At 42.3% G+C, this 25,782-nt stretch overlaps 1 protein-coding gene across 1 annotated transcript; it reads right to left on the reverse strand.

The window, feature by feature from the left end:
- Positions 1 to 94: 94 nt before the first annotated feature.
- On the reverse strand, positions 95 to 24,055 carry LOC137651091 (uncharacterized). Its single transcript, XM_068384228.1, has 2 exons — positions 23,899 to 24,055; positions 95 to 876 (listed from the first exon to the last, which is right to left on the reverse strand). The coding sequence occupies exons 1-2, from the start codon at positions 23,948 to 23,950 to the stop codon at positions 95 to 97; spliced, it is 834 nt and encodes a 277-aa protein (XP_068240329.1). The 5' UTR covers positions 23,951 to 24,055.
- Positions 24,056 to 25,782: the final 1,727 nt, after the last annotated feature.

Raw genomic sequence — 25,782 nt, forward strand, 5'->3', positions numbered from 1 at the left:
CATACGTTGGCGATGCTGGTGGTTTATAAGTTGGAGATGCTGGGGGCTGATAAGTTGGAGATGCTGGTGCCTGATAAGTTGGAGATGCTGGTGCCTAATAAGTTGGAGAAGATAGTGGCCCATACATTGGCGATGCTGGTGGGTTATTAGTTGGAGATGATGGTGGGTTATAAGTTGGGGATGCTTGTGCCTGATAAGTTGGAGAAGATAGTGACGCATACGTTGGCGATGCTGGTGCCTGATAAGTTGGAGAAGATAGTGACGCATACGTTGGCGATGCTGGTGGTTTATAAGTTGGAGATGATGGGGGCCGATAAGTTGGAGATGTTGGTGGCTGATAAGTTGGAGATGATGGTGGCTTATAAGTTGGAGAAGATGGTGGTCCATAAGTTGGTGATGCTGGCATGTTATAAATTGGAGAGGCTGGTGGGTTATAAGTTGGTAATGTTGGTGGCCGATAAGTTGGAGATGCTGGTGGCTTATAAGTTGGAGATGTTGGTGGCCGATAAGTTGGAGATGCTGGCGGCTGATAAACTGGGGATCCTGGAGGCCGATAAGTTTTAGAATATGGTAGCTGATGAACTGAAGATGCTGGTGGCTGATAAGTTAGTGATGGATGCTGGAAGGTTGGAGATTCTACCCCGTAATTTGATGATTGAGGTATATAAGTTGGAGACAGTGAATGAGGTATAAATGTCTGGCGATACCTCTTAGGTGTAGGCGAGGTATTTAATGAAGATGAAAAACAATCTGCTGAACACGAAGGCAATTGAATGGCATCATCCAGCTTCCTTTTCTGGGCCCTTGGTAACCTAGTTTTCTTAAAATTCCCCATACAAGCAACTTCATTCTCTTGTAGGTCACCAGTCCTCATTTCTGTAAAACAAAAAAAAGTTAGGAAAAACTGCAGGATCACATCAATAGTATGGCATGAAAATTATTACAATTGCTTAATTTTAAACAATAATTGAAAGTGTAAAAGGATTTACCCTAGATTGGTTTCAGTGGTGGAACAGCTCACAGGTGCCAATGCCCAACTAATTATGTTATTTTCCTTAGTAAAATAAATTTTTGAATATACTTACTCGATGATCATATAGCTGTCAGCTCTGCTGCCCGACAGAAAAAACCTACGGGCGGAATACGCCAGCGATCGCTATACAGGTGGGGGTGTACATCAACAGCGCCATCTGTCAAGTAGGTACTCAAGTACTCAATGTCAACATAGAACCAATTTTCTCCTCTGTCCACTGGGTCTCTATTGGGGAGGAAGGGTGGGTCCTTTAATTTATGATCATCGGGTAAGTATATTCAAAAATTTATTTTACTAAGGAAAATAACATTTTTCAATATTAAACTTACCCCATGATCATATAGCTGATTCACACCCAGGGGGGTGGGTAGAGACCAGCATTACATGTTGACATTATTATGAGCTAAGTATTCCGTATTTCATTTTAGCAGTTATTCAAAATAACAAGCATAAAATAAATAAGTACCTGGTAAGGAAGACGACTTGAACAATTACTCTGCCTTTTTAAGTACGTCTTCCTTACTGAGCCTCGCGATCCTCTTAGGATGCTGAGCGACTCCTAGGAGCTGAAGTATGAAGGGTTGCAACCCATACTAAAGGTCCTCATCAAAACCTCTAATCTAGGCGCTTCTCAAGAAATGACTTTGACCACCCGCCAAATCAAGTAGGATGCGAAAGGCTTCTTAGCCTTCCGGACAACCCAAAAATATTTCAAGAGAAAGATTAAAAAGGTTCTGGAATTAGGGAATTGTAGTGGTGGAGCCCCCACCACTACTGCACTCGTTGCTACGAATGGTCCCAGAGTGTAGCAGTTCTCGTAAAGAGACTGGACATTCTTAAGATAAAAGACGCGGACACTGATTTGCTTTTCCAATAGGTTGCGTCGAATATACTTTGCAGAGATCTATTTTGTTTAAAGGCCACGGAAGTTGCGACAGCTCTAACTTCGTGTGTCCTTACCTTCAGCCAAGCTTGGTCTTCCTCATTCAGAAGGGAATGAGCTTCTCGTATTAACAGTCTGATAAAATAGGATAAAGAATTCTCTGACATAGGCAAAGATGGATTCTTAACTGAACACCCTAAAGCTTCAGACGGGCCTCGTAAAGGTTTTAAAAATAGAACTTAAGAGCTCTTACAGGACATAATACTCTTTCTAGTTCATTTCCAACCATACGATAAGTTAGGCATATCGAACGATATTGGTCAAGGCCGAGAAGGCAGCTCGTGTTTGGCTAGAAAACCAAGTTGTAGAACATGTAGCCGTTTCGGATGAGAATCCGATGTTCTTGCTGAAGGCATGAATCTCACTGACTCTTTTAGCTGTGGTAAAGCATATCAGGAAAAGAGTCTTAAAGGTGAGATCTTTCAGGGAGGCTGATTGAAGCGGTTCGAACCTGTCTGACATAAGGAATCTTAGAACAACGTCTAAATTCCAACCAGGTGTAACCAAACGACGCTCCTTCGTGGTCTCAAAAGACTTAAGGAGGTCCTGTAGATCTTTATTGTTGGAAAGATCTAAGCCTCTGTGACGGAAGACTGATGCCAACATGCTTCTGTAACCCTTGATAGTGGGAGCTGAAAGAGATCGTTCTTTCCTCAGATATAAGAGGAAGTCAGCTATTTGAGTTACAGAGGTACTGGTCGAGGATACGGATACTGACTTGCACCAGTTTCGGAAGATTTCCCACTTCGATGGTAGACTCTAAGGGTGGATGTTCTCCTTGCTCTAGCCATCGCTCTGGTTGCCTCCTTCGAAAAACCTTTAGTTCTCGAGAGTTTCGATAGTCTGAAGGCAGTCAGACGAAGAGCGTGGAGGCCTTGGAGTACCTTCTTACGCGTGGCAGACGTAGCAGGTCCAACCTTAGGGGAAGTGTTCTGGGAACGTCTACTAGCCATCGAAGTACCTCGGTGAGTTATTCTCTCGCGGGCCAGAGGGAAGCAACTAGCGTCAACTTTGTCCCTTCGTGAGAGGCGAACTTCTGCAGTACCTTGTTGACAATCTAGAACGGAGGGAATGCATATAGATCTAGATGTGACCAATCTAGTAGAAAGGCATCTATATGAACTACTGCTGGGTCCGGGATAGGTGAGCAAAGTATTGGGAGCCTCTTGGTCATCGAGGTTGCAAAGAGATCTACGGTTGGCTGGCCCCAGGTGGCCCAAAGTCTCTTGCATACATCCTTGTGGAGGGTCCAATCTGTTGGAATTATTTGTCCCTTCCTACTGAGACAAACTGCTATGACATTCAAGTTGCCTTGGATGAACCTCGTTACTAGTGAAAAGTCTAGACCTGTTGAACAGGTGAGGAGGTCTCTTGCGAACTCGTACCATGTCAGAGAGTAGGTCCCTCCTTGCTTGGAGATGTACGTCAAAGCAGGGTGTTGTCCGTGTTCACCTCCACCACTTTGCCTTGAAGGAGAGACCTGAAGCTTTTCCAGGTCAGACGTACTGCCAGTAGCTTCTTGCAGTTGAAATGCATTGTCCTTTGACTCGAGTTCCATAATCCCGAGCATTTCCTACCGCCTAATGTCGCACCCCAGCCTATGTCCGATGCGTTCGAGAAGAGAACGTGGTTGGGAGTCTGAACAGTCAGGGGAAGACCCTTTCAAAGGTTGATAAAGTCCTTTCACCAAGTCAGACCAGACTTTATCTTTCCGGAAACCGGGATCGAGACCGCTTCTAGCGTCTTGTCCTTTTCCAGTGAAAAGCTAGATGATACAAAAGAGGACGGAGGTGTAGTCTTCCAAGTGACACAAATTGAACCACGGATGACAGTGTCCTAACCAGACTCATCCACAGCCTGACAGGGCAGCGTTCCTTCTTCAGCATCTTCTGGATGGATAGCAGGGCTGGGGGTTGATCGTCTTGTTCAGCAATGTCCTCATCAGAGGGTTCCTCATCCGAAACTGATGAGGAAACGGCAACGGAGTGGGCAACGTCTGACTTGCTGAATCCGGTCGCACTGGTGGATGCGTGACGGAGCCGGACACAATATCATGGTACTGCTGCACAGTCTGTGAACTGTCAACCATGGGGACGCGAGGAAGTACAGCGTCAACCCGAAACTGTCTAGACTGTCTGGGTTGTACAGTCAACCCCCTATCGGGTTGCTGAGGTTGCCGCACTGCGTCACAACAAGTCACCTCTGCTGGTTGTTGAACGTCTTCCTAGTGACACACTGAACGTCCACAACCACCTCCGAGAGTCGCTTAACGTCAACGTGCGACTGGCAACCCACACTGGGTCGCAATGGTGGAGGAACCACCTCAACTGGCAGACGCGAGTAGGATACCTCAGCGTCAACAGGGCGCACAACCAACCGGTAGGAAGGTTGTTGGCCAGAAGGTTCTTCTCCATAAAAAATCCTCTATCAAGGACACAAGCTTGGACTGCATGTCTTGCAACAAAGCCCATTAGGGTCTATGGGAGCAGGTGTGGCAACAGACGGGGTTAGCGACTGAAGCGGAACCATTTACCATCCCTGGAAGCCTTGTTATGCTTTAATTAAAGTCCATAGGAGGCTAAGCAGCTTAAGGCTCCTCTCCAAATGACAGAGTCCTCAAAGGAATATCAGTAGGAGGGAGAACAGCACTTTCTCATCTACAGGAACCATGTCCGAGAAAAGCTAGGTTATCTCAGTGAGGTTCTCACTGGTGCATAAGCAGCAGACCAGAAGGCAACGTTATGTAACTGCTTGATAGTCTGTGAACTGTCAAAAACTGAACTGTCAACCACAACAGGGCGTGAGGACATACAGCACTGGTGCATTAGTAGCAGACCAGAAGGCAATGACATGTAACTGCTTGACAGTCTGTGAGCTGGCAACAACCAAAGCTGTGTGGGGAAGCCTCAACTCCTGACTGACTAGTCTGCTGCGGGCGAGTGGCGGTAACCACAGTGGGTTGCGGAGGCTGACACACCGTGTCAAAACACGGCAGCTTGTGGTAGCTCACGCACGGCAACGGAGTGCTCCGTGTGTCTGTGGGAGTCAGCATGCGTCTGGCAGGGTCGACTGCGCATGGGTGGAGGAGCTCTCACAACAAGAGTGTGGGAGCAGGCAGCCGCAGCGTCTGCTGGGCGCACAACCGTGGCAGGTTGTAGGCAAACGGGTGCATCGTCAACCTTCTCCGCAGTCGGAGTGTGGGAGCAGGCAACAACCAAAGCGGAGTGGTGGTGCGGACTGCCGTGGGTTGCGGAAACTAACGCATCGCGTCAAAACACGGCAGCTTGACTCCACCTTCCCACTGCTGATGCGGTAGCTCACGCATGTTAACGGAGGGTGCCGCACGTCGGCTAACGACAACATGCGTCTGGCAGGGTCGATAGCGCATCGGAGGTGGAGCTCTCCGCAGCCGGAATGTGGGAGCAGCCAGCCTCAGCGTGAGCTGGGCGCACAACTGTGGCAGGTTGTAGGCTAACGGGAGCAGTGTCAACCTTCTCCGCACGAAACTCCTGCATAACCGCAGCTAACTGAGTCTGCATAGACTGCAGTAAAGACCACTTAGGGTCTACAAAAACGGCAATAGACGGAGCTACTGTCCGTTGTGACTGAGGGTCTAAAACAGCTGGTGCGGCAACAGACGGAGTTACTGCCTGTTGCGGTACCACCTTGCCTCTCTTGGGAGGTGTGCAGTCGTCGGATGACTGCAGCGAGTCCGAACTGACCCAGTGGCTACACCTAGGCCGTTGGACTTGCGCGGAAGGGACCGACTTGCACTTAAAAAGCTGCAAGATGTCCATGGTTTCTTACGAGAAACCTCTTCCGCAGACGAGGAATAAATGGGCTCTCTCGTCTTTGTGTGGGTGGGGCGATCTTGGGTAGATACGCCCGAAACCACGGAGGGAAAAACGTCTGTTCGTCGATCAAGGCCTGTGGAACCCATAAGTCGTTCGACATTACTTCTCCCCTGGGCTTGGGAGCTTGTAAGAGGTCCCGGACTAGGTGAACAACTGGCACGAACAGACGAACCCTCGGACGCAACACTGTAACACTTTGCGCATATCACTTTATCACTTTTGATTTTCTGTTTGCACTTATTTCACTGAAATCGAAACTTTAACTGATTTCTACCTGAAACACGCAATCCTATCCTTCATTAAAAGGTAGCAATTGCGAAAACAGTTTTACAATGCAACAGAAAAACATAAATAAAGATAAAGAATTCAGTGGCTGGAAAAGAGACTAAACACTAGATCAAATAAACTACGTTTACAATCTCTCACCGCACAAAGCCTGGGAACAAGAATAAAACCCAAGAAACGTTTTACTTTCTTCCCCTACAGCGACTAGGGAGAAGAGTAAAAAAAAAACGAGAACAATGTTACCCGCTTGAACGAAACGTTTATTCTCCTCTCTCTCCCTCCGTCTCTATCTCTCTCTCTCTTCTCTCTTGATTTAGCACCTGAGAGAAGAGCCCAATTATATATCGTTAAAACATGTTATTTGCTAAAGGAAAAAACTGAAAGGTTTCCCAAATAAAAAGTTCCTTTATTTAGAATTTAAACCATTTAAGCTAAGAAAGAATGAACGAAACGCTAGAATCGGTTTACTCTTACTGCAAAGTGAAACCGTGATACACTCTCTCTCTATCGTAACGATAGAGCGCATGTTGAACGTTCTGAACGTCAACAACTGCGGAGACTAAAAAAAAACTAAAAGTTAGTTCATCTTTGAAAACAGTACGAGACTATCAAAGAAATTCTTTCATAAAACATTAAAATTAAAAAAGTATAAAATTCTTAAAAGGTTAAATACGATATAACGGGCTCAATGTTAATTAACTTCGGTTCCAAGTAAGGACCGCCTACTATTAGGAACGGTCGCATATAAACAAACATAAAAAAATTTATTTTTATAAGTTTATAATAAATGGAAAGTTAATCGAAGAGGCCTATAAAGGCGGAGAGATATAAAATAAAAAGATCTATAACTTGTTAAGCAAAATTACCAAAAACCTAAACACACTTCCGTCTAAGGGAAGGGTCGGCCATTTAAAAGTGAAAGAGAGTCCATACTCTCTTCGTCACCATAATTAAATCTATCCAAAACGAGTTCAAGTTTTGAAATGAAGAAAAAACCCCTGCATAGCGAAAGCTCAAAACTGGAATACAGTGAACCCTCGCTACTTCGCGGTTCGACCATCGCGGATTCACCACTTCGCGGATTTTTTCCATAACCCATATATATACAGTAATATATATATATATATATATATGTATGCATGTATTTATGTATATAAGTAGGTATGTATATGTGTATACATATAAAGATATATATATATATATATATATATATATATATATATATATATATATATATATATATATATATATATATATATATATACACACACACACACACACATATATATATATATATATATATATATATATATATATATATATATATATATATATATATAAAGTAGGAAGATGTGATGTAGTTCTAAGGGAAAAGTATGGGAAATATGTCTGGTAATAAGCAAAGCTCTACCTCCAGTTTGTTTCTTCATTATGATCAGAGATAAATGTAAACAAAACATTGGTTGCCATTTTCTATCGTGCTTTTTAGCGTGTTTAGGAAATGCATGATATAAAATCACCTTTAATATTTGTGCCTGTTTTAGTTTAGGGTACTGTAGTACATGCATTAAGTATTCTGTACATTAAAGGGTAGTTTGTTAACAGAACTACGTACAAGAGAAGGTTTTAAAAGTCTGAATATACATGTTGAATAAATAGGTAAGTATGGTGTCACTACTTCGCGGATTTTCACCTATCGCGGCCGCGACTGGAACCTATCTACCGCGATAAACGAGGGTTCACTGTAGTGTACTTCACCAAATCGTTGTGAAAACAAATCCAGTTAGGGACGGCGTATTTAGTAGGTCTTGCCATTGGCACGACAGAGAGAAAATTGGTTCTATGTTGACATTGAGTACTTGAGTACCTACTTGACAGATGGCGCTGTTGATGTACACCCCCACCTGTATAGCGATCGCTGGCGTATTCCGCCCGTAGGTTTTTTCTGTCGGGCAGCAGAGCTGACAGCTATATGATCATCGGGTAAGTTTAATATTGAAAAAGACCAAATCCATAAATTTAATCCATCTCCCCTATACAATAAAGAGCAAGTGTCTGGCTCTATATATATATATATATATATATATATATATATATATATATATATATATATATATATATATATATATATATACACAGTATATATGTTCATACCACTTCACCCATGATGAAGACTACCTTTTAGGAACTGAACGGGCAGCCCTGCCTCTTTATTACTCCGTTCCCTGGCGGTTCTCTTAGATTACTAATTAAGTTTTGGCCTTGCATCATTACGAGTCATCTACACTATTCTCTAAGATTCACGTGAACTCCTTTCTATTACTTATAGTACCGTAATAAGATCTTCTAGAGAGGAAAGGTTTACCTCTTCACTTAAAGGTTTAAAGGCTGCTCATGAATGGCAGGGGTAAGGGACAGTGACATTGCCCCTAGAGACTGACCATAATACACATATAATCAGTGTCTAAGCCCCCTCTCCACCCAAGCTAGGACCAAGGAGGGCCAGGCAATGGCTACTGATGACTCAGCAGATAGATCTATAGGCTCCCCCAAACTCATGGAGACATCCTCTCTCCTTGGGAAGACTCCTCATATAAATGACTGAGAACTTTGTATTCTCGTTGGAATAAACTACAAATTTTATATACAGTAGTTTGTATTTTTCCTAGCTATACAAACCTGGGTCATTTACCAAAGGTCCTGCCACAACTGCCCAGCAAGTCTTTGACCAAGTCAGTATTGTGAGGAGACGCTGTAAGGAAGCTTCCGCTTGGTCCTTGCACATGCGCTGCGTTTACCCAGCACAAAGCATGACACAACCAATCAAACTTTAGATTGGCCGTTCGTAGAAAATGTGATTAGTAATAACCCCATACATATGGCGCTGCGTTTACCCAGCACAAAGCATGACACAACCAATCAAACTTTAGATTGGCCGTTCGTAGAAAATGTGATTAGTAATAACCCCATACATATGGCGCTGCGTTTACCCAGCACAAAGCATGACACAACCAATCAAACTTTAGATTGGCCGTTCGTAGAAAATGTGATTAGTAATAACCCCATACATATGGCGCTGCGTTTACCCAGCACAAAGCATGACACAACCAATCAAACTTTAGATTGGCCGTTCGTAGAAAATGTGATTAGTAATAACCCCATACATTTGACTCAGGTTTGTATAACTAGGAAAAACACAAATATGAAATTTATAGTATTTACATGGTTTTTATCACAGTATTATTATGTTAATGAATGAACATTTCAGCAAGTCTACAGTACATGTCCACAAGTGTACTACTGTACGTAAATGGTAAGACTATGATACACGTAACAGTCATCGCCACACTTATACATACAGTAACAACAAAACACTTTTGTTCCTCTCTGACATTTGCTGATAGTGTAATGTATATTGCTGTAATAAATGTACAGTACTGTCACTATTATAGAGCCTAATTAGCTAAGGTAACACTCGTAAGTGATCTCTGTTTTCAGCAGGTCAACTCGCACTATTCAAACTCACCGTACACTTAGCCCATATTTACATGACTACTGTAAAGTACGGTACAGTGAACCCTCGTTTATCGCGGTAGATAGGTTCCAGTCGCGGCCGCGATAGGTGAAAATCCGCGAAGTAGTGACACCATATTTACCTATTTATTCAACATGTATATTCAGACTTTTAAAACCTTCCCTTGTACGTAGTTCTGTTAAAAAACTACCCTTTAATGTACAGAACACTTAATGCATGTACTACAGTACCCTAAACTAAAACAGGCACAAATATTAAAGGTGATTTTATATCATGCATTTCCTAAACACGCTAAAAAGCACGATAAAAAATGGCAACCAATGTTTTGTTTACATTTATCTCTGATCATAATGAAGAAACAAACTGGAGGTAGAGCTTTGCTTATTACCCAGACATATTTCCCATACTTTTCCCTTAGAACTACATCACATCTTCCTACTTTAAATATATATATATATATATATATATATATATATATATATATATATATATATATATATATATATATATATATATGTGTGTGTGTGTGTGTGTGTGTGTGTGTGTGTGTATATATATATATATATATATATATATATATATATATATATATATATATATATATATATATATATATATATATATATATATATATTTATATGTATACACATATACATACCTACATATATACATAAATACATGCATACATATATATATATATATATTACTGTATATATATGGGTTATGGAAAAAATCCGCGAAGTGGTGAATCCGCGATGGTCGAACCGCGAAGTAGCGAGGGTTCACTGTATTTTGTATACAGCACTGTACAGTAGTTAATATACAGTAACAATATCACTAATATACAATGAATACATTTAACAATAAAAATTAAAAGTAAAAGTACTAGTACAACATCACGAACTGTTTACGTATGCAGTTCTACTCAATAAGTCTGAAGCATGATACAACTCTTGAGCTGTCGAGTGTTTGCTACGTAAGGTAGCTTAATGTACGTATCACATTTTATACTAAAATAACTATAAACACACTGGATATGTACTGTTTTTTACATCACATTGTGATTCTGTACAAAAAAAGACTGAAGCGGGAGAGACACACGCGAGGAAAGACAATGCAAGACTCAAGCAGAGTCAGCGAGAGATGGGAAGTTGTGCTGTGTGGAAAGGGAAATGGCACAAAACAGGCCTGGTGCAAAGGAGCGCATTTGGTTTGAAATCAACAGGCCACAAGAATACATATCGCGAAGCCGCAATTTTTTATTCAATAAGTTATACAGTTCTCTGTATCGCGAATGACAGAACCTGCAAATAACGAAGGCTGTCTGTTCATTATCATTAGCTGTAGCTAGTTCACTGCACGACGAAGTCCTTCCACTTGCATCTGTTTATGGAGTTTCTATGCCAGTCTATACCAACAAATTTTCTTAGCTTGTCAATTCAACATTTTCTTTTACAATCTCTAGGGACCCATTCTGTTATTCTTAATGTACATCTATAATCTGTCATTCTCATCATAAGGCTAGAAGTTTCTGATGTATAAGTTAATACGGGTAGGATCATCTGATTAAATACTTTTCTTTTTTGAGAAAGTAGCATTTTGCATTTATAATCTCACTTTGTTTATCAAGAGCTCTCCATCTCATACTTATTCTCCTTTTTATTTTAGTCTCATGTCCTGGGAAACTGTATGTCCTAAGTACATATATTCATTAACAATTCCTGGAGGTTCATCCATTAATCTTATTTGTTGTCTCAGCATTTTTATTGAAGATTATCTTAGTTTCACTCATTTATTTCAGATCTACATTTCTGTTTTTTTTTTAATTAAATCTCATCTGTTGCAATTCATCCCATGAGTCACTAAATAGAACTACGTCATCTGCAAATCTTAAGTTGCTGAGATATTCTCCATTAATGTTAATTCCTACATTTTCCCAATCTAAAATCTTGAAAACTTCTTCTAGGCACGCTGCGAATAATTTAATAGAGATGCGGTCTTCCTGACTAACCCCTTTCTCAATCGGAATTTTCTCACAGTATATATATAAATATGCAGTATTTATATATATCTCATCATCATCATCTCCTATGCCTATTGATGCAAATGGCCTAGGTTAGATTTTGCCAGTTGTCTCTATCTTCAGCTTATAAATCAATACTTCTCCATTCATCATATACTTCATACTCCTTAGTCCACAGTCAAGTAGGCCTGGGTTGAAAATTTGGTGAACTAATCTCTCTTGGGGACTGCCAATAGCATGGCCAAACCATCTACATCTACCCTTCACCATGATCTCATCCACATATGGCACTTGCGTAATCTCTCTCTTATGATTTCATTTCTAATCCTGTCCTGTCATTTAACTTCCAATATTCCTCTGAGGGGCTTTGTTCTTAAATCTACAGCAGTTTTTGGATATTGTTTCATTATCATACCACAACTCATGTCCATACAGTACCACTGATTTCACTAAACTGATATATAGACTGATTTTTATATGTAATTTCAGGCTATTTGATTTCCAATTTTACTTAACCTAGCCATTGTCTGATTTGCTTTTTTCAATCTTTCATTAAACTTAAATTCTAAAGATCCTATATTCAATATCATAATTCCTAAATATTATATATACATATATATATATATATATATATATATATATATATATATATATATATATATATATATATATATATATATATATATATATATATATATCATAGCACCACTGACAGGTTCTCCCTGAAAGTTAAGGTAGGTCCAATATATCTGACTTCATGCGTTCAAATCAGGTGAATCCTTCTATATTCTCATAGATCAGCTCTTCTGAAGTAGCAGGAGTCGGAAGAAGCAATGCATTTGGATATTTTTTTACAATTTTGGAGTGTGAAAGACTCTGGTACTCAGAAAAGACATTACAGAGGAAAGAGTCATCCTGTACCCTGCTAGTAAAGAAGAGATGGAGAACTTGGAATTGCAGTTGTGCCAGGCTACATACTGATTCTTTGACAAACATTCTTGATCAGGAAAGAGGAAGAGCTTCCTCCATTTGAGGATGACTCCATAACATAAGAAATGTAATGCAGTGGGTGGTGTAGCGGTCAGATATCTGATGCCACAGCCAAGGGCTCTCCAGGGTCTGCTTGAGACCTGAGGACTGAAGTGATATCCCAAAGGGACTCGAGTTCCTGGGGAAAGAAAATTTTCCAAAGCTACTCCTGACCCCAGGCTGATCCTCCAAAGGGGTAAGAGTCAGCTTGTGAAGTCAGAGATTGGGCTAAATGCTAAGTGACACCCCTTTTATTGTAGAGACTAAGCAGAGTTCCCTTGACAAAGGAAGATGAGGAACATTGCAATCCATTGTAGAGACGCACCGATTAGAGATGTATCCCTTCTAAAGTGCCGCTAGAAGGTGGTCAGTTTTTCCGGTACTTCAAGCACCAATGTTTTTGCTGATCTACTCCCAAAAAGGTGGAGTTTCATCAGTGAGAGGAATACAAATATGCTATCTCCACACCTACCCACACTTGTTTAGCCCATCAGCCGAGATGGTTTTCGGGGTGTGGCCGCTGTTGTTCAAGCAGCTTCTTGGAGCCACAAGTGAGAGTTGAGTGTTTAGTGATGATTAGAAGTACAAAGCCATCAAAAAGGATTTGGCTGCTTCATAATTAAGATAGAATACCTCCTAATACACCCCAAGGATATAGTACCTCAAAAGAAACATGGCTGATGACAATGCGAAGGGAGGTTGGATCTGAAAATTATATTGACCTCAGAGAGATGGCACAAGAAAGAGGCATATAGCGTGAATTCATTGAGGCCCTATGCATCCCGTGGTTGCCATAGGATTATCATAAGATAAGAGAATAGAACCCCTTTGCTTGTAGACGTAAGTCATGTAAGTGGAGTTGTTGTGTTTCAATGATACTGGGCGACTCGCCAGACCCTGTTGGGAAGTTAGCTATATCATTAGTGTTGCTTGGACTTCCATCGTGTTGAAAAGAAAGTGTTTACTTTCATGCGCCACATCACCAAGGTGTTCAGGACTCCAGGTGTGCCCCCATCCACCTTGGATTCTTCTGTGAAGGTCAGGATCCTTGAATGTGAGGATTGAGTAGAACTCCCCGGAAGAGGAAAGTCACTCAGCCACCAAGCCCGATCATCCAGTGTTTTCTATTCCATTGAAACTAGAAAGTGAAATCAGGGGTTGCTTACCAATGATACTTCTAACAACCTTGGAGTGCTCGGAGGTGTTGAAGCTCATGTAGAACGAGTTCTGCAATGACGAGGGAAGTCTCGTATAATGTTACCATTGAGCCGGAAGTTCTCAGTCATGCTCTACTTCCCCTACGTTTTCTGATACACATTCAATGTGTTATCAGCATGATCAGGTCTACCTTCTGCTTGGCCATGTGGCTAGGTTACCTATTTAGCATGATTTCCAGATCATGGCAGAAGGAAGACAGGAAAAGTAGATAGTTGAGAAAACCCAAGAGGTAAATCTTGATCGAGTAGGCACCAAAAAAGGAGAGTAAGAATGCTTAGGGGCGATAGTTTGATAACTACAGCCCTGAGGACAAGGAGCAGTTACATCCTGCCAGACCAAAGGATGGGTATCTAGGTGCCTTCTTTCTGATAGCAGACCATGCAGTACTTGCCGTCTTCATCTTGATGAGACTCAAGAAGGAGAATAAGGTCGATCACTGGACCTCAGTCGACTTCTTCACCGGAAGAGTGGACTGTAAATATCTAGAGAACAGTATAAAAGACTTCTGAGTACATTCATCTCCCTTGTGTTCCTTCAGCACCTAAAGGAACACTGGTGTACTTGCTGCAGTGTTTGGAAGATCCTTCCCTTCTACCTGAGAAGACAAAGTCTGAATACTACTGCAGTGTACAGTATTGAGAATGTCGAGTTCTAAGTCAAGTAAAAGAATACGGGTGCAAGAACAATTGGAATGAGATGGCGCATGGGTAGTGGTAGCAGTGTGCCGATATGATTTCCTAAAGAACGAAGGTTCTTCGTATACACTGCTGAGAGAGAGAGAGAGAGAGAGAGAGAGAGAGAGAGAGAGAGAGAGAGAGAGAGAGAGAGAGAGAGAGAGAGAGAGAAAGAGAGAGAGAGAGAGGGGGGGGTGAGATTAAACATCCAGGAAAGAGGAAAGGGCGTAAAAATCGTGCAAGCACAACGTGGCATCTTGCTGCTTGTACGACTGCTAAGGTTGGACCTGAGAAGTCATGTTTCAATCTATTGCACAAACGAGTTGGATGACCTAGGCGCCTTGGAAAAATGGAGTTTTTATGATAAAACAAAGTTTTATGAATACTTACCTGGCAGTTATATATATATAGCTGAGTCTCCGACTCCGGCAGAATTTAATCGAAAATCGCGGCAACCGCCTTGTGGTGGTTGTGTGGTTAGATGGTTAACAACCCTTACAGGGTGGTACTTGAAATCATTCCCGTTTTCTGTTCCTCAGATTATCTTTGCCCAACCAGTCTCCTGAGGGGAGGTGGGTGGGCTTTAAAATATATATATAACTGCCAGGTAAGTACAGTATTCATAAAACTTTGTTTTATCATAAAAACTCCATTTTTATGAATAGTACTTACCTGGCAGTTATATATATATAGCTGATTCACACATTTGGAGGGAAACAGACAGAAAAACATAGTTGGGGAAACAACAAAAGAGTTGTAGGAGAACAAACACCTTGATTCCTTACCTGCTAAGGTAGCTGACTTCAAAGGTAACTGCCTCTAGAGTCGCTTTCCCTTAGGAGTGTTCAGCCAGGAGTAGACCTGCTACGCTGCAAACAACTCAATCGAGTCTGTCAAAGGGGTAGGACCAACAACTTGACTAGACTTCAGAAACTACCTTCGCCCCATAAAATAAAAAAGAATTGCAACCTTACTAAAACTAACCATCTAATCTTGCAGAAATAGATATACTGTAAGCTATCTATCTGAACTGAGGGAACCGTACCACAAGACGAGGACCTCAGACAACCATAAAAAACACAAACCCATATACAAGTACATAAACTAAGGTTGAGTGGGGGTAGTAACTCCTTTGCCTAATACAGAAGCCGCAGCTACGTATGGGCCCAAGGTATAACACTTGTCATAGTCCACTCTTACCTCTCTGAGGTAATGAGAAGCGAAGACAGAGTTGCTCCTCCAGAACGTTGCGTCCATGATCTGCCTAACTGACATATTTTTTCGATATGCCAGTGAGGCAGCAATGGCTCTTACTTCGTGAGCCCGTACTTTTAACAGGGCGAAGTTTTCTTCCTCACAAAAGAGGTGGGCTTCCCTAATAGTTTCCCTCAGGAAAAAGGACAAAGCATTCTTTGACAGGGGTTTTTGAGGATCCTTCACCGAACACCATAAGGAGTTGGAAGCACCCCTCACGTTCTTAGTGTGGGCCAAATAAGCCTTGAGAGCCCTAACCGGGCAGAGGAGGCTTTCCTGTTCCTGATCCACTAGATTCGTGAGGTTAGGGACTTCAAAAGTCCTGGGCCAGGGTTTCGAAGGGTTCTCATTCTTGGCGAGAAAGTCGAACCTCAAGGCACAAACCGCTCCATTTTGGGTGAAGCCTACACGCTTCTCGATTGCCTGGACCTCGCTGATCCTCCTGGCAGTCGCTAGAGTCAAAAGGAAGAGGGTTTTCTTAGTCACATCTCGCAGAGAGGCTTGCGAGATAGGCTCAAACTTCTTGGAGCACAAAAACTTAAACACCACATCCAGGTTCCAAGAAGGGGGTCTTAACTGCACCTGCTTCGTTGTCTCAAAAGACCTAATGAGGTCCTGCAAGTCCTTATTCTGAGATAACTCTAAGCCTCTATGCCTAAAAATGGTTGAGAGCATGCTCCTGTATCCTTTAATGGTAGATACAGCCAGCTTAGCATCCTGCCTGAGGTACAAAAGAAAGTCTGCAATCTGGCTTAGAGAGGTAGAGGACGAGGAAACCTTGTGTCTCCTGCACCAAGCTCTAAAGGTCTCCCACTTTGACTGGTAGTCTCTTTGTGAAGAGACCCTCCTTGCTCTGGCAATAGCTTTCGCCGCTTGTGCCGAAAAGCCTCGAGATCTAACGAGCTTCTCGACAGTCTGAAGGCAGTCAGATTGAGAGCGAGGGGGTTTTGATGAAATCTCTCGAAGTGGGGTTGTCTGAGAAGATCTGGACTTGCCGGGAGTCTTCTTGGAACGTCCATCAGCAACCCTGCCACTTCGGTGAACCATTCCCTCGCAGGCCAGAATGGAGCCACTAGGATCATTCGTCCCGAATCGAGGAGAGCGAATTTCCTGACAACCAGATTGATGATCTTGAACGGGGGAAAGGCATACATGTCCAGCCCCGTCCAATCCATCAAGAAGGCGTCCACTGCAACAGCTTCCTCATCCGGGACTAGGGAGCAGTAGTTGGGGATCCTCTTGTTTAGACTGGAGGCAAAAAGGTCTATTACAGGTCTGCCCCACAACTTCCAGAGGCTCCGACAGACATGTGGGTTGAGAGTCCACTCTGTGGGAAGGACTTGTTCCCTCCTGCTGAGCATGTCTGCCCTGATGTTTCTCTGCCCTTGAACAAACCTTGTCAACAGCTGAGTCTCGTTCTCGTTCGCCCAAAGGAGAAGCTCTCTCGCAGTTGAGAACAGAGAGAGGGAGTGAGTTCCCCCTTGCTTCCTTATGTACGCGAGAGCTGTGGTGTTGTCGGAATTGATCTCCACAATCTTTCCTGACACCGAGGTTTTGAAGGCCTTTAGCCCTAACAAAATGGCCATCAATTCCTTCCTGTTGATATGCCAACTGATCTGACTCCCTTCCTAAATACCTGAGACCTCTTTGTTCCCTAGTGTTGCTCCCCAGCCTGACTCGGACGCGTCTGAGAATAACACTAGGTCGGGGTTCTTCTTGAACAAGGAGATCCTTTTTCTCAACAGAGCTGGGTCCAGCCACCACATCAAAAGATCCTTGATCTTCGTCGAAATGGGAAAAGAAAAAGTGTCCTCCTGGATCTTTCTGTTCCAAACCTTTGCGAGGAAGTGTTGCAGAGGCCTTAGGTGCAGTCTCCCCAACGGGACAAACTGCTCCAGGGAGGATAGAGTTCCCAGCAGACTCATCCACTCCTTCGCTGAGCATTCCTGCTTCCTTAAAAAGTCTTTGACTTTGTCCAGGCACCTGGTCTGCCTCTCCTGGGAGGGAGAAGCCTGAAAAAGAACTGAATTCAGAACTATCCCCAAATAGAGAATAGTCTGATTCGGCTCGGTCTGAGACTTCCCCCAGTTGACGATGAGTCCCAGGTCCTGAGTCATCGTATACGTCTTCATTAGGTCCTCCAGACATTTTTCTTTTGACTGTGATCGGATCAGCCAGTCGTCTAGATAGAAGGATACCCTTATCCCCTCCTGGTGTAACCAGCCTGCCACATTCGCCATTAGTCTGGTGAAAACTTGGGGAGCTGTGCTGAGACCGAAGCAAAGTGCCCTGAATTGGAAGCACTTGCCCTGGAACACAAATCTCAGATATCTCCTCGAAGACGGATGAATGGGGACGTGAAAATAAGCGTCCTGCAGGTCGAGAGATACCATCCAGTCGCCTGGACGAACTGCAGCCAGAACTGACTGAGTCGTCTCTATGGAGAACTTTGTTTTCTCCACGAAGGCGTTCAGAGAGCTGACATCTAGGACTGGTCTCCATCCACCCGAGTTCTTGGGAACCAGAAACAGGCGATTGTAAAAGCCTGGGGAGGCGAGGTCTTGAACCGGCTCTATTGCTACCTTGACCAACATCTGGTCGACTAGCTCCAGAAGAGCCTCTTGTTTCCCCGTGTCGGTGTACTGAGCCACTAAGGCTAGGGGAGTGTCTGAGAGAGGTGGTTTCTTTAAAAAGGGGATCTTGTAACCTTCCTTGACGACCGAGAGGGACCAGGTGTCCGCCCCTCTCCTTTTCCAAGACTGCCAAAAACAAGACAGTCTTGCCCCTACTGGTGTCTGGAGGACTTTCATCTCATTTTTTGGATCGGGGCCTAAACGCACCTCTGCTGGTCCTTGGCCCTGACTCTTGTCTTCTCCCCCTAAAATCCGCTCTCGAGGAGGTCCTGCCCCGAAAGGGCTGTTGAAACTTCTTCTCTTCCTTCTTCAGAGGAGCAGGAGCAACAGGTAAGGTCTTCCTAGCAGACCGAGACAAAAGGTCCTGAGTAGCCTTCTGTGCCAGAGAAAGGGAGATATCTCTGACCAGAGCTTCAGGAAAAAGATAACGTGAAAAAGGGGCGTAAAGCAGCTCTGACTTCTGGGCAACAGTCACAGATCTAGAGGTGAAGGAGCACAAAAGGGCCCTCTTCTTTAAGACCCCTGCTGAGAAAAGGGAAGCCAATTCATTCGCTCCATCCCTTAGAGCTTTGTCCATGCAGGACATGATATTCGTCAGGTCCTTCGTGTCCTCCAGGAGTTCAGACTTCCTGGCCAGAGTCCCGAGAGACCAGTCCAGGAAGCTGAAAACCTCGAAAACCCTGAAAATTCCCTTGACGAGGTGATCAAGCTCCGACATGGACCACATCACCTTGGCAGAGTTTAAAGCATGCCTTCTTGCCGAGTCCACAAGAACCGAGAAGTCACCTTGGGAGGAGGCAGGCACTCCTAACCCCAAAGGTTCCCCTGTCTCATACCACATAACGGCCTTGGAAGCGAGCCGAGATGGTGGAAAAGAAAAGGTGGTCTTGACAGCTTGTCTCCGTTCCTTCATCCAATCATCCACCTTAGCGAGAGCTTTCCTGGCCGAAATTGAAAGTTTCATTTTGATGAAGGCCGAAGACTTAGTAGCTTTCTTCCTGGAAAATTGAGACTGAGGAGAACGAGGGGCCGAAGGTTGAAATTCCTCCCCATAAAGTTCCAAAAGAGAGCGAGAAAGAACCTTATAATCACTAGAAGAGTCGGCAGGTTTTTCTTCCTCTTCCGAAATATCTTCGAGGTCCTGCTCAAGAATAACATCCTGAAGAGTAGGGCTGCCAGCAGTCTGGCACCGAGAGCTGTTTGAATCCTGGCGCCGAGCGCCGCTAACATTGAGTTGGCGAGAAGCGGTATCGTCACGATGACGAGAAGCGGTATCGTCACGATGACGAGAAGCGGTATCGTCACGATGACGAGAAGCGGTATCGTCACGATGACGAGAAGCGGTATCGTCACGATGACGAGAAGCGGTATCGTCACGATGACGAGAAGCGGAATCGTCCTGAAGATGCAGGCTGCCTTCGCCTTGAAAATGCAGACTGCATTCGTCCTGTTTCCTAAGAAACGAGGCGGTAACGTCCTGGCGTTTCGAATGAGAAACGGAATCGTCACGGCGCCGAGAACGAGCGGCAGTATCGTCCTGGCGCCGAGAGAGGGGGGAAGGAAATTCCTGGCAGCGTGCCGATGAAGAGGGTGTGCGTTGTCGTACGGCCGACGAAGTGCGCAGAGGTTTCTTGGGAGAGATACTAAGTTCTCTCTTAGAAGAAGATCTCTTAACAGGCAAAGAGACCTCCTTACGTCTGACAGACTGAGAAGGGTGGCTGAAAGCTTGAACTAACGATGAAAGTTGTTCCTGCATAACAACCATGAAAGCTTTAGCAACTTCCGCTGGCTCTCGCGGTGCCGAAGACGGCAGTTGTCGTACGGCTTGACTGGGAGCGCTGACAGAAGAAGCAGGGAGTTTAGCAGGATTAACTGGGCTAAGGACTCTGTTTCGCCCTCTTAACAGGAACAACATCGAAATCGTCTTCCGAAGGATCAGGATCTCGGCTACTCGAACCGGGAGAGGGAGAGCGAGACTGCACATCCCGGTTCCACCTTCTCTTCATTGGTCTTGATTCGTAACGCCAATTACGTCTGGGAGAACGATCAGGCGAAGACACAAACGTATCCGACACGCCTTTTCTACGGCGGTCAAGAGCAGCCTGGGAGATCGCAACAGGACTGTCTAAGGCGACGACTGACCGAGGATAAGCACCTCTCACCCCCTTTCGGCTTTCGACGTACCTTCTCCCTTGGTCCTGGGAGCTTGGTAGAGGTCTAGACCTAGGGGTATGACAGATTCGATTAGTCGCCACCTCCACTGCACTTTCACAAGCACTAATTTCACTTACACCCTTACCTTTAAAGGCCTCCAATTGTGCTTTAATGGCCTCTAATTCAGCAGCTAATTTAGCATACCCAGGGTCATCCGTAAGCACAGATCCTGTAGAAGGGGCAGTAGTTACTTCATTCGGGGAAGGAATAACTTCCAAAGAGGTTAAAATTAAAGGGTCAATAGATAAATCTAAGCTAGGCTCACTAGCAGACTTTGGCTTTGATTTAGCTCTCCTAACTCTATCAACCTCAAGTTTGCGCACATAGCGCTTCATAGCTAACCAATTATCATCATTTAAAACCTCGCATTCCTTGCACCTATTATCTAGAGCACATTCAAACCCCCTGCAACCCATACAGATAGTGTGAGGGTCAACCGACACTTTCGGCAACCTCACCTTGCAAATATCATTCGCACAAATACAAAAATGAATTTTTTCACTCATGATAAGAAAGGAAAAAAGACAAAAAACAAAAAACAAACACAATTGCCAAATCCCAACACAGTGTACTTCACCAAAAACGAAGTCCAAAAAGGCGATGAAGGGAAAGCGATCCGAAACACTCTAAATGGCGGACCAACGATGTTGTCGATCCTGCCGGCAGAGATAATCTGAGGAACAGAAAACGGGAATGATTCTAAGTACCACCCTGCAAGGGTTGTTAACCATCTAACCACACAACCACCACAAGGCGGTTGCCGCGATTTTCGATTAAATTCTGCCGGAGTCGGAGACTCAGCTATATATATATATATATAACTGCCAGGTAAGTACTATTCATAAAACTTGAGGATTATGAGAAATGCTATACCTTGGGCCCATACGTAGCTACGGCTTCTGTATTAGGCAAAGGAGTTACTTCCTCCCCTCAACCTTAGTTTTGTATGCCTGTGTGTGGGTTGGTGTTTTTAATGGTTGTCTGAGGACTTCGACTTGTGTACAGTCACCTCAGTCTAGTTAGATAATTGATATCTAATTTGGAAAGGTTAGGTGGTTGGTTTTGGTAAGGTTGCAGTTTTTAATATATGGGCAATAGGTAGTCCTGAAATCTAGTCAGATTGTTGGTCTCACCCCGTTGACAGACTCGATTGAGTGTTTTCAGCACATCAGGTCACATCCTGGCTGACACTCCTAAGGGAAAGCGACTCAAGAGGCAGGAACCTTTGAAGTCAGCTACCTTAGCAGGTAAGGAATCAAGGTGTTTTTTATCCTACAACTTTTTTGGTTGTTTCCCCAACGATGTTTACTGTCTATCACCCTCCTCCAAGTGTGCTAATCAGATATGTATATATAACTGCCAGGTAAGTTCTATTCATAAAAATGGAGTTTTTATAATAAAACAAAGTTTTATGAATACTTACCTGGCAGTTATATATATTCTAAGGCCCACCCACCTCCCCCCAGGAGACAGGTCGGGCATAGATGAACTGAAGAATAGAAAATGGGAATGATTCCTTGTACCACCCTGTAAGGGTTGTTAACCACCTAATCGCCCAACCACCACAAGGCGGTTGCCGCGTTTTGAAAAATTCTGCCGAAAGTAAAGACATTTAGCTATATATATATAACTGTCAGGTAAGTATTAATAAAACTTTGTTTTATCATAAAAACTCCATTTCCTTTGAAAATTACCTTTATTTCCGTCGCAAATAAATATTTAATAAGATATACCCCAATATATCCTACGGTAGTGGGGTCCAGCCAGTTGGAAACAGGAGTTGTGGGTGGGGAAAGTTTACTGGGGAATTAATAAATAATGGTAAAACTAACATTTTCTTTTAAATACATTATTCTCTGGGGTGCATGATGAATTCACATGAAAAATTACACAAAATATTAGCATTCTATGCTCCCGAGTTATTTTTCATTTGTTTGTTTACATCCTACAGTTCACATATATCAGCGTGTAAGGTATTCCATTATTTGTAATTTACTTTTAGGATCCCGTTGTAGTTAAAAGAAATAAGTTAGGGCATTATTTAAAGTGATTTATTTTTAGGTTTTGTGACCTAGAAAGGAGGTTTCCGGGGGACTTGACCTGGCTAGGTCTGTGACCTGGAAAGGGGATTCTGGGGGTTTTCCCCTGCCCAGGTCTGTGACCTGAGAACTACTAGGTTAGGTTAGGTGGGTTGTTAGGTATTGTGGCCTTTTGAACCAATCTCGAAATTTGTAATATCGTTCAGGAAAAACTTTCCTTATGGGACAAACTTTTTTTTTTTACAGTTCATAGTGTGTTTGCAATGAATTTTTCCTTTGGAGCCTTTGTATATCAGCGGCCAGTTCCTCACGCGTTCATTAAAAATGGACATCAATTAACCTAAACTTTCCCCCCTAACCTAACCTGCAAGCCGTGTCCTTACCTACTTATCTAACAGGCGGGGGCCTAACACCCCCCTGCGACCCCCCTTACATTGCTCTATTCTAAGTTAGACATAATAATACAGACAGGTGGCCGATATCATACATACACCCCTTACCTTTATTTGACTCAAATAATGTTTTTTTTCCTGTATTCCCCAATCCAACATTGGGAAGGAAGAACAACGGCTCATTTGCAGCAGAAATAAAGGTCAAATTAATTGAGAGCACACATTTTACTAATGGGACAGTAGTTTTTTTTTTTAAATCAGAAATGTTGTCCCACGTTAAACTTTGATTTTACCATGTGTTGATTTCACGGTGCTGCTTGTGAAATTTCTGGAGTAACCAGGAGCACAATATCAAAGGTTAGTTTATAGTATTATTAATATTAATTACTAAGCTACAACCCTAGTTGGAAAAGCAGGATGCTATAAGCCCAGGGGCTCCAACAGGGAAAATAGCCCGGTGAAGAAAAGAAAAAATAAAATATTTTAAGAGCAACAACATTAAAATAAATATCACCTATATAAACTTTAACAAAACAAGAGAAAGAGATATTGGATAGAATAGTGCCCAAGTGTACCCTCAAGCAAAAGAACTCTGTAACCCAAGACAGTGGAAGGCCATGATACAGAGGCTATGGCACTTCCCAAGACTAGAGAACAATGGTTTGATTTTGGAGTGTCCTCCTAGAAGAGCTGCTTACCATAGCTAAAGAGTCTCTTCTACCCTCTGGACAGTAATTAATAATTAAAGTAAGTACCAACACCCTATCCTTACCTGTTTGGCTGGAAGTGGCAACAGCAACTCTGACGGTGAATTTGCACTTCATTTATTTCGTAAAATAATCGTTTTTGTGCATCAATATCTTGAAGTTTTTCAAACGAAACCAGGAGGAACACGCGAAAGTGTTATGTTGGTACATGTAACATACAGTAAAAATCGTTTGAATATGACAACTGTAAGACCGTACAAATTAAGTCTTGCGTATGTTAAAAACAATTTACTCTCAGTGGCAGGGTTATCTCAACATTTTACTGTCTACAGTATTTTTAAAATCGTTGGTACATACAGTAATAATGTTTGAATATGACAGCTGTAAGATCGTACAAATTAAGTCTGGCGTATATTTATAAACTATTTACTCTTATCTCAGTATTTTCCTGTCTACAGTATTTTTTATAATCGTGACATGGACATGTTCACTTCAAATCTTATCACGTTTATTTATCAGATCAGATCAGATTCACGTTGAGGTTTCGCCTTAACGGCGCCTCTGTCTTTTAGTTTTGTGTGTTACTTATTTTCAATAGTTTTTCTCTTTTCATTCACATTAGTTGTAGTACACTTTTCTTATTTTCAATATTTTCTTTTTAAAAAAAGGAATTTTCCAACTGTTTGTGCACTATCTTCTGGGATTTGAGAAAGTTTACAAAATTACAAGTTTATTCAGTCCACTATTGTGTTGGGATATAGCCTTTGTAACGCCTACCCTGCTGTGTGTTTTCTCTTGGTTGTTTTTAGAATTCGTTTGTTATTTCTTTTCTAGCTTTCCACAATTTGTAAATATTCCTATATTTACATAAGTTTTTTTTATAATTTTATATTTCAAGTAATACCTGGCTTTTTATTAGGTCTTTCTTTTGTGTGTGGATTCATTAATAAAATACACCAACTTCTTGTGGTATTTAGTTTTAGTTTACAGTTTATTAAGAATTGTTTTCTATTTTTACTTCAATAAATCACGCTTTACATTAATTACCTTCTTAATATATTCTGATATGATTTTCTACTTGGGCTGTGGCACCCTAGCAGTACCAGCTGAACTCGGTCGAGTCCCTGATTAGGCTGAAGGAACATAGAGAGTAGAGGTCCCCTTTTTGTTTTGTTTCATTGTTGGTGTCGGCTACCCCCCAAAATTGGGGGAAGTGCCTTGGTATATAGATAGATAGATAGATTTATTATCACCAAGATTGATTTGTATATATTTTACAATGCCTTTATCTCATTGGTTACATCAACTGACTTGCAATACAAAATAAACAGGAATATCGTATTTATAGAGGAGGTAATCCTTAAACTAATTTGGTAAGTCTGATTCAAGACGATAATACATGATTGCTGGGAAACAGACCATGGCTTAAGTTTAAATTGGAGCAATTGTATATCGGCGGCCAGATCCTCCTGCGTACATTAAAAATATAACTTAGGGAATAAAACTACCTTTTTTTTCAATAGAAAAAGGTCTGTTCTCTTCGAAAATGACACTCGTTCCTGTCGAAAATGAATTGTTTCAGAAATATATATATATATATATATATATATATATATATATATATATATATATATATATATATATATATATATATATATATATATATATATATATATCCGCCGATATTGGGGAACTCGGGTTTTTTTGGGTAGGGAAAACATACCAGTGAAGCGGTATATAATAGTTTTATTTTTATTTTATTTTTTTTAAATTTTTTTTTTTTAATACCGTGCGCAGCTCAACACTACCGTTTGCCAGTATATACGAGCTTGATGTCTGTTTTCTGGCGAGCGAAGCTACCCCTCGGCGGAACAAGAGCAATTATATTTAAACATTTTAACAGAAAATGTATGTTTTCCTCTAGTAAATAACGTGATTTAACCGGTTTT

The sequence above is a fragment of the Palaemon carinicauda genome, chromosome 12, assembly GCF_036898095.1.
Source record: "Palaemon carinicauda isolate YSFRI2023 chromosome 12, ASM3689809v2, whole genome shotgun sequence".
Taxonomy (NCBI): Eukaryota; Metazoa; Arthropoda; class Malacostraca; order Decapoda; family Palaemonidae; genus Palaemon; species Palaemon carinicauda.